This window comes from Sphaerodactylus townsendi, unplaced genomic scaffold (genome assembly GCF_021028975.2).
Source record: "Sphaerodactylus townsendi isolate TG3544 unplaced genomic scaffold, MPM_Stown_v2.3 scaffold_767, whole genome shotgun sequence".
Lineage (NCBI taxonomy): Eukaryota > Metazoa > Chordata > Lepidosauria > Squamata > Sphaerodactylidae > Sphaerodactylus > Sphaerodactylus townsendi.
In genome coordinates, this window is record NW_025950987.1 from 404 (window position 1) to 12308 (window position 11905).

The 11905-nt window shown below is 51.6% G+C and overlaps 1 protein-coding gene across 1 annotated transcript; it reads left to right on the forward strand.

Moving 5' to 3' along the window:
- Window positions 1–207: 207 nt before the first annotated feature.
- Window positions 208–11258, forward strand: LOC125425557 (solute carrier organic anion transporter family member 2B1-like; the record flags this gene model as incomplete). The annotated part of the gene is made up of 4 exons (XM_048483140.1): window positions 208–372; window positions 2542–2734; window positions 9831–9992; window positions 10991–11258. Coding segments are annotated over 3 exons (488 nt in total), but the record flags the coding sequence as incomplete, so codon positions are not given.
- Between the last annotated feature and the right edge of the window lie 647 nt (window positions 11259–11905).

Genomic DNA, 11905 nt, shown 5'->3' on the forward strand with positions numbered 1-11905 from the left:
TCCCTCTCCCTCCACTAGGGTGGGTGGGCCATGTCCAGATGCTGGGCCCCCATCCTCCCTCCCTTGCATGCCACCCCTCTCTCCCTCCCCCCCCCCCCCCCCCCCCCCCCCCCCCCCCCCCCCCCCCCCCCCCCCCCCCCCCCCCCCCCCCCCCCCCCCCCCCCCCCCCCTCACCCCCCCCCCCCACTTTGCTTTGTCCTGCTGCAGTGTTTCCTGTGGTTCTGTTAAGGAATTTGAAGAATCCCTTTTTCGTCATGGTGATTTTGGCCCTGATCAACCTCTCTGCCATGATTGCGGGCCTCGCGACCTTCCTGGGGAAATTCCTGGAGTGGCAGTTTACGCTGACAGCCTCGTTCGCCAACATGCTCATAGGTAAGCCGGAGCGTGGGTGTGGGTGTGTCCCGTTGCTTCCCCGGTTGTACTGGAGAGGATCCAACTCTGACGATCCGACACATCCCATGAATTTGGGCATGGGACGAAATAGAGAGTTTGGATCTATATCCCCCCTTTCTCTCCTGCAGGAGACTCAAAGGGGCTGACAATCTCCTTGCCCTTCCCCCCTCACAACAAACACCCTGTGCGGTGGGTGGGGCTGAGAGAGCTCCGAGAAGCTGTGACTAGCCCAAGGTCACCCAGCTGGCGTGTGTGGGAGTGCACAGGCTAATCTGAATTCCCCAGATAAGCCTCCACAGCTCAGGCGGCAGAGCTGGGAATCAAACCCGGTTCCTCCAGATTAGATACATGAGCTCTTAACCTCCTATGCCACTGCTGCTCCTATTTCTGTTTCTGTTGAAACGTTGCAAAGGAAGGGAGATGATTATCTGTCTACTTATTTAGGTATTTATTATTATTATTATTTATTAAATTTAGTATAGCACCGTATCCCCGAAGGGCTCAGGGTGGTGTACAGATCTCCCCATGGGGATCTAAAGCAGCTTACAAAATGGTTCTCCCTTTTCCCAAGTTAAGCTGCGAATGGGCAGCTCTCTCAAGATAACCAGCCACGCAGCTGAGAAAAATGGCACCCGGGGATCGCCTTGGACGCCACCCCTCCCCACTGCTGCACTCTGACCCTTTGCAAGTGTGCTCCACTTCAAACAGGCAGGGACGCAGTTGTCAGGGGGGGTGATCCTGTAATCCCCCCATGTGACAGTAGAAGTTGCGCCCAGGTTCCCTGGAAGTTGCGCATGCATGGATCGGCCATGCATGCGCAGAACGGGCCTGCAGCCTTTGTCAGGCCCCCCCCCCCCCCCCCCCCCCGCAACAGTGGCCGCGTTTTAGGCGCGGCCACGCTTTTTTTTTGGAAGAGGAGCCTGAGGGAAGGTGGAGTTCAGAGATGGGAGTGGCCTCAACTGGGATGGGATGCCGTAGAGTCCTCCCTCCAAAGCTGCCATTTTTTCCAGGGCGGGGCTGGAAACCAGTTGTAACACTGGGAGAAAACCCAACTCTATAAGAACATAAGAACAAGCCAGCTGGATCAGACCAGAGTCCATCTAGTCCAGCTCTCTGCTACTCGCAGTGGCCCACCAGGTGCCTTTGGGAGCTCACCTGCAGGAGGTGAAAGCAATGGCCTTCTGCGGCTGTTGCTCCCGAGCACCTGGTCTGTTAAGGCATTTGCAATCTCAGATCAAGGAGGATCAAGATTGGTAGCCATAGATCGACTTCTCCTCCATCAATCTGTCCAAGCCCTTTTTAAAGCTATCCAGGTGAGTGGCCATCACCACCTCCTGTGGCAGCATCTTCCAAACACCAATCTCACGTTGCGTGAAGAAGTGTTTCCTTTTATTAGTCCTAATTCTTCCCCCCAGCATTTTCAATGAATGCCCCCTGGTTCTAGTCTTGTGAGAAAGAGAGAAAAATGTCTCTCTGTCCACATTTTCTACCCCATGCCTAATTTTATAGACTTCAATCATATCCCCCCCTCAGACGTCTCCTCTCCAAACTAAAGAGCCCCAAACGCTGCAGCCTCTCCTCATAGGGAAGGTGCTCCAGTCCCTCAATCATCCTTGTTGCTCTTCTCTGCACTTTTTCTATCTCTTCGATATCCTTTTTGAGATGTGGCGACCAGAACTGAACACAGAACTCCGAGTGCGGTCGCTTTATATAAGGGCATGACAATCCTTGCAGTTTTATTCTCAATTCCGTTCCTAATGATCCCCAGCATAGAGTTTGCCTTTTTCACAGCTGCCATGCATTGAGTCGACATTCCCATGGAACTATCCACTAAGACGCCCAAATCTCTATGTTGAAGTCTGAGTTCACAGCAACAAGCTGGGCAGAGGAGGCCCAAATGCATTCTGTGTAGTTGATCTCCAGACGACAGAGATGAGGTCCCCTGCATTGGAGAGTGGACTTTATGGCATTATATCTGCCGAGGCCCCTCCCCTCCCCTCCCCTCCCCAAACCCCACCCGCCCCAAGCTCCGCCCCCCAAATATCCAAGTATTTCCTAATCCACGACTGGCAACCTTACTGTGTGGGTGGGTCCGCAATGCTGGGGCGGCACCTGAGTTCTGCTGTCTTCTCCCTCCCCCGCTGCCAGGTACCATCAACCTCCCAACAGCCATGATGGGCATCCTCCTGGGCGGCATCATCATGAAGAAGTTCCACCTGTCCCTCAAACAGAGCAGCCTCTTCTGTGTTGTAGGCATGGGCATGTGTCTCGTCTTTCAGTTCCCTGCCTTTTTCCTGGGCTGCCCCACACAAGCTGTTGCGGGCCTGGATGTCTCCGGAAGGTAAGGTAATTCTGGTCTGGACACAGCAGAAAGAACCTGGGAGAAGCATCCGTTTTAGGAGCGACAAAATATTGGGTTAGGGTTAGGTCTATAGTCCGTATCAGGTTTTGGGTCAGGTGTTATGGTTCGGGTGACAATTTATGACTGAATATTTTTTTTCAAAAACATAAGTTAGGGTTAGGGTTAAGGCCAGGGCAGGGCAGGAACTCGGGCTCCGATTTCGGTTATGTTGAGCTCTGGGACAAGGACTAGGGTTAGGGTTAGGGCTATGGTCCGTATCAGGTTTTGGGTCAGGTGTTATGGTACAGGTGACAATTTATGACTGAATATTTTTCCCCAAAAAACATAGAGATTGGGTTAGAGTTAAGGTTAAGGAGCTGGGCAGGGCAGGAGACTTCGGGCTCGATTTGGAGTTAGGTTGAGCTCTGGGACAAGGACTAGGGTTAGGGTTAGGGCTATGGTCCGTATCAGGTTTTGGGTCAGGTGTTATGGTACAGGTGACAATTTATGACTGAATATTTTTCCCCAAAAACATAAGTTAGGGTTAGGGTTAAGGTTAAGGGCTGGGCAGGGCAGGAACTCGGGCTCCGATTTGGGTTGGGTTGAGCTCTGGGGCAAGGACTAGGGTTAGGGTTAGGGTTAGGGCTATGGTCTATATCAGGTTTTGGGTCAGGTGTTAAGGTTCGGGTGACAATTTATGACTGAATATTTTTTCCCAAAAACATAAGTTAGGGTTAGGGTTAAAGGCCAGCGCAGGAACTGAGACTCACGATTTCAGTTATTGAGCTCTGGGACAGGACTAGGGTTAGGGTTAGAGACTATGGTCATTATCAGGTTTTGGGTCAGGTGTTATGGTTCGGGTGACAATTTATGACTGAATATTTTTTCCCAAAATCATAAGTTAGGGTTAGGGTTAAAGCCAGGGCAGGAACTCGGGCTCCGATTTTGGTTAGGGTTAGGGTTAGGGTTAGGGTTCAGGATCCTCTGAAGATGCCAGCCACAGATGCAGGTGAAACGTCTGGAGAAAATGCTACTGGAACACGGCCATACAACCCTGGAAAACCCACAACACTCTGTGAAGTATCATTTCTACAAATAACCCGAAGAAGGGGGGGAACTCTCATGGCTGCCATGAAGTATTTGGAGCGGGCGAGTGCAGACAAACATAGTGGTAAAGGTGCGGGAACTGAAAACATTCTGCAAACGTTTTAGGTGACTCGTGCAGAAAGGGCCAGTAAACACTTCCGTCTTCCTTTCCAAATGTCTGTGTACACGCCCCATAATCTATGAGTGTAGTAATGCACTGCTGACCCAGCAGCACGTGGTAAACGTTGGGCATGCGGACCTCACGACCTTCTAGTGCGCACCGCACCCCCCCTCCTCATCCCCTATGAGTCCGCGAGGTCATGAACTGTCTGGCTCAGTCACGGGCGCAGGGACAATGGTCTGCCCCAGGTGAGGATTAGGCTCAGACGCTGCAGCTCCTCTCCGCGCGTAGCCAGGTGAGATCATGCATCATGATGATCTCCCGACCTCCCTCCATCTCCTGGAACTCCTGGTCCTCCCTCCTTCTGCGCCCCGATAGAATAACAATAAAGTGCCAGGAACCAGCCGCAGCGGGGAGACTTCGCTAAGAACCACCGGACCTCGGGCTCCGCTGCTGGCGATCTCCACCAGGATGTTATCTCGCGTCGTCACCGTTCTTCAGCGCTGACCCGCGTGGAGTGCGACTACAAGCTGGTGCGAAACCGGGAATCAGACCTCCACCCTGCTCACGATACCATACAGGAAAGAGCGCGGTGATACGAAGTCCACGCTGGATCGGCATCAGGGACCACCCGTTTAGTGTCGCCTGTCCTCTGGATGCGAGCGCATCCAGAGACATGCGTCCTAGGACACTCTCGTCGGCCGGAACACCGGTAGTATGGGGCTTGCAAAAGCGGGCTTATGACAAGCCGTTGGCGAACTGGCGTTAGCGAAATGCGGCAAGATTTGATATTAAAGAAGGGAGCTCGCAAATTGGTTGAGAGATTGAAGCTCCAGTGTCCATGGTACCCAGAGGACATTGAATCTTAAGGACTGGGAAAACATGGTACTCCGCCGCTGGAGCCTGTAGCGCCCGATGTCCTACTTCTTCTGGCGATGGAACAATGTTATGTAGCCATCAGCCTGCAGACCTATGGCTCCTTGCTGTAGCCCTCTTCGATCTTTCACCTTCAATTTCTTGAATTTTCTCTATCCACTAAATTGGGCGCCTGTCCTCCTTCTGCCTGCTCCTCGCCCATTTCAAACTCTCCAGCGGCTCAGCGCCTCCCACTGCTCGCCTTCATTTCAAAACCACTGCACCTCCGTCAGCCCGTAATGGCGGGTTTCAGCTCTGCGCTTAAGAGCGTATTAGCTTCACGATCTGCAGAAGAAAACCCTGACCGGAGAGCGATGCGATATTCTTGCATTGTGCGATCCATTTCACAGCAGATACCGGGGAGGGTAAAGCGTCATTAGGGTTGTCAGTACACCGCCCTTTAGCTTCTCTTTATCCTCACTGGAGCTCCGCCAAAGCGTCTGCGGGCGTGTTAAAGATCACTAGCCCCTCTCGTGAGAGGCATGCTAGGGAGGCAATCGCGAGGAATCACTTAATGGTTCGGACGACTGGAAGACCACCTTCCGCATGCTCCTGAGCCCTGCAATTTGTGATCTGGGAGGCGAGTTCGCCAGCAATGCTTTAGCAGGGCAACGCTCTGGCCTACACTACAGCGCGGCTTTATGGCTCGCGAGCTTTAAGCTAGCCCCAATGCACAAATTAGCCCTGCCCGTTGGCCACCCTTCGGTGCAGCCTCTGGATCGCCTACAAAGCGTTTTTTGAAAGAATCCCCAATACCCGGACAGCAGCCAACCCAAAGTTTTCTTGCCCGGCCAGAAACCTCCAGAACCTATGCTGAGTTTGTGAACAGGCTCAGGAGGCCCTCAAGAACGGAGTTGACAGCGAGGAGGCCAGGAGGCCGAACTCCTCAGCGCCTTGCAAGAGGAAGCGCCTCCGCTGAGTGCCGCCGCGTCACAGGCCTAGGAAGGAACCCAAGCTGGCCGACATGTAAAGCTTGCCCGGGATATCAGGTCTTTAAGCCCATCAAGCCAGCCTAGCGCCCAGCCCTCTCGCTGCCATGAGACAGCCCGGGCGGGAAGTGTCTCAATTGCGGCAAGCCAGGACGCATTTCCGGAGGTGTAGGCTGCCAGGGGGGCCTACAACCCTGGCGGAGGAGGTCTCTCTCCCCAGAGGAAGACCCCCCAGGAAAGTCTAAGACGGGCATCCCAATGCCAGCTGGGGGAGCCGCCGGGCATCTCCCAGCCGAACCAAGATCAACCTCAAGCCCTTCCCAGACTCCCCATGAGATCTTAGCTGCCCCAGCTCAGTATAGTGATCCCATCCCCACGGAGACCATTGGGCTGGTCTTGCCAGCTTGCTCCCCCCCTCGTCTATACTTCCTGCTCTGCTAGCCTTCTACTTCCAAAGTCACCATGCCTCACCAGTGCCCCAGAATGTACGCATTTCAAAATCTCTGCGATCACAGTCACTGAATTGCAGCAGAAAGAAATGCTGGCCGGAAGAGAGGACTGCGTTTTGAACCCTCACTCAGAATGCCCCATAGCCAATCTACAGGACAATGGGGCATGGAAAGGAAGATGCTCACAATGGCCTTAAGCCAAAGTCGCCGTGAAGAAGAAGCCCGCCGGCCTCTCCAGCTGTAAGGTTCAAACCAGATCTCGCAGCCTCTGGGCCTGTTGCAAAGCCTACAAGCTCAAAGCTCCAGTGGCAGCAAAATGGTACACCTCCAGAGAGCAAGATCTCAAATCAGTCATAATCCTCCCTCGTTACTTTATATGTGCTCTGTATGCTATGTATGATCTTGTATGTCTTGCCTTTCAAGAGACCCTAAAGTTTTCCCCCCTCATAAGAGGATTTTCCATTGCTTCTAAGCTATGCTCCCATTGCTTCAATTAAGGTTTTCTCCTTCTGATTATGTGTGCCAATGCTGGCGAAAGGCTTAAGCCCATTACAGCATCCGCCTTAAGCGGGACACAGCTTCGTCGCGTGCTCCCTAGGAGCCGATGGGACCTACTTCGAGGCAGCCTCCATCTTGGTTTAAACCCTCAAAACTCTTCTTCAAACCTTTCCTTGAGAACCTTTTCCTTAGGTCATCTGAGCCTACCTGCCACATTGGCGTGGCGCGGGTTTACATATGAAGCCAAAATCATTTTCATGCTCCCACATTCTCTGCTGAAGGCGCTCCCTGGCTGGTCACAGTGCCAAGGGGTCTCTCAGCCACACCTATCTTACAGCCTCCGGCTGTGAGAAGGTAGAAAGCGAGGAGACTCAAACGGCCAAAGAATCCCTTACAGGAGGGGAAGGTAGAGCTGACTTCAAACCCTTCCCCCTGCCTTCCTTTCTGCACACCACTCCCTCTTTCTAATGGGCTGGCAGCACCCACCTCTAGATCGGAATCTGATAAAGGGTTTTGCAAACCCCTCTCAATTTGCTCCTGTGATCAAACCTCAAGCCCAGGAACTGTTTTTCTTTGCATCTTCTCACCATCTTTCCTATAGATGCTATATTATTACGATATGACTATAATTGTGAATTGTTTAGATTGCTTTGCAAAAAACCCACACCTTAAACCCCGGTGATTGGGATTGTTTTACAAACAAACATCCGACCTGGATATGACCTCTCCTTCTCCTAAGCCTTGGGCAATTCCCTGCCTTGTATCTCTTAGCGCCTTGAATGTTGCAAGTGATTCGTTGGCCGGAATGGGCCAACTTCTTCGCCGAAAGCTTAGCCAAAACAAGCGAAAGAAAGGGGAGTAGTCCCCCCCCTATCGCCCCAATCCAGGTCTCATCCAGCAGACCCTATCCAAAGTATCGTTCTCTATCAATCATTCACAAATTGCACTGCCCCCCCCCCCCCCACTCGGGGCTCCAGGTCCTCTATTGTCATCTACTAACCCAGCCAGCAAACCCTGGTAGCGTTGCTTGTTTTCTCTTCCATACAGGAGTCAGCTGCGCCATGCCAGGCCAGCCCATCCCGAGGAAATGGGCGGGCCTCCCTGGAGGATCAACCCAGCAGCCCTGTCAGAGAGAGGGGCCGGTGCCCCAGCCTGGGCGAGAGATGGGAGGATCTCTCTGGAACCAGCACACCCCATTCTTCCACAGGATCCTGGCCCGCTGCGTGTCACCCCTGGGAGCAGCCTGGGCCAGCTGTGTCTCAGAGGTTGATGCAGCGTGTTGCTGCTCCTCATCTACAATGGCCATTCTCTCTCCTCTCTGCGCCCCTGGCTGAAACTTGGGAGTACGGCCAGGAACATTCCTGATAGATTAACACTTGGAACTCTCCAGCTGTTTTCAGCGCTTGAATAATTGTTGGAATACGCCTTCTCTCACAACCTTGCTGCGTGAGTCACTGAACCCTGCAATGCTAAAGACTATCAGTAGCTCTCCCTGCATCTTGAGAAACCCATGGACTCTAGCATGCATCATCTGTAGCTTTGGTAGTCAAACAGCAAGAGCCATGCATTGGACAATTATGCAACCCACGGGTTACCTTCCTCCTTACATCTAGCCTATGCTGTTTAGCTATGTTTTATTGTTTTCATTTATATGATGTGGCCCATCTACAAGCATGCATGTCTTGCATATATTATTTATAGCGCAATGTCTGATGCCTTGCTTATGCCCGTGGAACTGACCTCCAGAGGAATTGTTGAAATACTATGACCCGACTGATTATTGAAGTTACTGCATGCCTTAATTTTAGAAGTTATAAGTATTTGCTATTGTTATTTGCATTCCTTCTATCTGCCTGCGGGACTCTCTACTGCCGGCTCACCAGTGTTTTGCATCAGGCTTCCCCTCGGGGAGCCCAAGCACGGTGCCGCTCAGCCCCTCCTCGACCCCCTTTGCGAGATGACGCTTGGCGGCTCCTATGGCCGGGTATGTTTCCCTTGCGACTCCCCTTGTAGGAGTCGGACTGTTCATGTAACACTAAGACTGCTCGGCCATTCTGGCCTATTGCCCTTCTTGAAGTCTATCAACTCTACCTCCACCTCTGGATGCCCTGGCCTCCGAGGGCAGCAGGAATTTTCGTCAGCGACAGCAGATGTCGTGCAGCTATTGATTACTTATTGTTGTTGCATCACCAAGGTTATGAAAATGTATGCGTAATATGTGTGTTGCTTTAATCTCTCTGATAATTCCCAATTGATTCATATGAAAGTGCGGTGCAGGAAGTTGTATCTAATCTGGTATGATGTTTTGCCCATTGGTGAGGTCAGCCTGGAGCTGGCTGCGGGAGGATGGTTAGTGCTACTGTACAGCTCTGCATTGGTTTAATTGTATGCCTCATTATGGGATCTTGTTGAATTTCAATGTGTCTAATATTGCCTGTAGCGTGGCAAAGCCCCTCGAATTTCCACTTACCCGCAGCAAGTTCTAATGTTACACAAGCAGCTCCGGTCAGCAGCTTGACCAGGCGGCGGAGGACAAGCGTCCTTTAAATCACCCCTTAGCATTTTGGTCCCCTTCACAAATGTAAAAAAGGAGATGTAGTAATGCACTGCTGACCCAGCAGCACCGTGGTAAAACGTTGGAGCATGCGCGGACCCTCTGACCTTCTGAGTGGCACCGCTGCCCCCCTCCTCATCTATGAGTCACGGGTCATGAACTGTCTGGCTCAGTCACGGGCGCAGGGACAATAGTCTGCCCCAGGTAGGGATTAAGGCTCCAGCAGCTTAAGCTCCCTCTCTACCCGTAGCCAGGTGAGATCATGCATCACACTTGATGATCTCCGACCTCAACCTCCAGCTCGGAACTCCCCGGTCCTCCCTCTACTGCGCCCCGATAGAATAACAATAAAGGTGCCAGGAACCAGCGGGGCTTCGCTAAGACGGACCTCGGGCTCCCGCTGCTGGCGATCTCCACCAGATGTTATCTCCGCGTCTCGTCTCGTTCTTACGCTGACCACGTGGGTCGACTACAATGAGTAGATTACCATTCAAGTAACTCACCTTCAAACCAGCACAAATTATGCTTCTTCTTTGCTTTCTAGTTCTGGAGGAGTCCAGCTGTCCAGTTGCAACCAATTGTGCAATTGCTCCACCACTGCCTTTAACCCGATCTGTGGCGAAGATAGAGTGGAATATGTCTCCCATTGCAGCAGCGGCTGCTCGAAAAGCTAAATTATGTAATCGCGACAAGAAGGAAAGTCTCGGTGAGTAAAGAGTCTTCAAAAAAACCCAGGAAAGTGTGTGCCGGTGTGGGGGAGGGTGGGTGATATGCCGTGTGGGTTGCCAACCTCTTGGAATTGACTGGAGTTTCCTTGGGATTGCATCTGCAAAAGAAGAGTTTGGATTTATACCACACTTTCCTCTCCCGTAAGGAGTCTCAAAAGCAGCTTACAAACTCCTTTTCCCTTCCTCTCCGCACAACACGCCCCTGGCTGCGTGGCAGACGTCTTGTGCATAATGTGCCCATGACAGCTAGCTCTGTTAATAAATTTATTTTTTAAAATATCTGTCCCACCTTATGTTCTTCAACTCTCTTTCTCTGTATGCTGACACCCAGAGAGATTTTCCAAACCTTGAAAAGTAGACTTCTAGAACAGGAATATCATATCTTGTTGGGGCAGTAAAATAAATCATCGCTCTGCTCCTCTCTGTGAATAATGCGGAACAGGGACACATAGCCAAATATCTGGAAGTATTAACTGAAGCCCAACAGAGATGGATCATTACAAGGGCCAGATCCAATACCTTCCCATTGGCCATTACAAAGGATCTTTACTTATCCATACCTCTCCAGGATCGGGTTTGTCCACACTGTAAAAACCAAGTGGAGACTCTTGCTCACATTATTCTTGACTGTCCGAGATATGTGGGCATTAGGAATTTCTCTCCCAGGCTGGCCCTAGACAAATCTGAAGTGATTCTGACTTCTGTTCTGTTGTGGAGACTCTGTTAAACAACGCAGATGTCATGCTCTTGGAAAAAAATGTAAAAATTTCTTTTACAAGTGACAGAACTTTCTAAGTAATGTATACTGCTATATACAGTCTTCCTGTCTGCGCTTTGAATGTACTCTTGATTTGTATTTCAAAAATGTCTGGCAACGCTCTAGAACCTATTTTTAAATGCCAAATAAAGGTTGTTGTTGCTGGACTCTCTTTCTCCCTCCCTCCCTGACTGTCTTGTCTCCTTCCTCCTCCTGCAGAATTACACCAACTGTAGTTGCATCGTTGTCAACGGAGCTTTGGGATCCGCTGTCCCGGGGACGTGCGGTACCAGGTGTTCCCGGCTACTGGCTCCTTTTGTGGTGGTCTCTTGCATAGCAGGGTTCCTGGCAAGCCTCACGCACACGCCGTCCTTCATGCTCATCCTCAGGTAGAGGTGGGAGGATACCTGATAGGTGTTTTGGAGGATTTGCATTCCTTTGCAGGGGGACTGAGAGGGACCACGTTTTTGGGATCTGACGAGTCTGAGAGGGGGCGCGGAAAAGAGGTCGGTTTCAGGGAACTAGTTTGTGCCCCCCCCCTTACTGTTATTTGTAAGGATCAGTCGCCAGTGATGAGCAGATGCGTTGCCAAGTAGACCGAGCACAAGTCCCTGCCCCAAGGAGTTTCCAGTCAGAAGCAGGGGGAGTCAGCCAAGGTAGGGGAGGAACGGGATAAACCAGGCGAATAATGCAAAATCTGTTCCACGTGGTTTAGCACAGGGCTCTTCAACTTTTTTTGCACCTGCGGGCCTCCTTTGGAATTCTGACACAAAGTGGTGGGCACAGACAGAAAATGGCGGCCGCAGGAGGCGGAGCCAGCAACAAAATGGCTGCCGCAGGGCACAGAATGTCAGGAGAGCAAAGATTTGCATTAGTCTCCGGATTTTTTAGGCAGTAGGTCTGCTTGCCTGGATGTCTGCAATCTCTACAGACAGTCAAAATATTAGCTGGGAAAAAAACCCCACTTTCCAGAAACATTTGATGGGTGTCATGATGCCCCCAGGTGCTATGTTAGGAACCCCTCCTTTAGCATAACCAAACAGTCTCTACCAGGGGTGGCCAACCTATGGTGCTCCAGATGTTCATGGACTACAATTCCCATCATGCTGGTGTAACCTCTATCTGTGGGTTCTG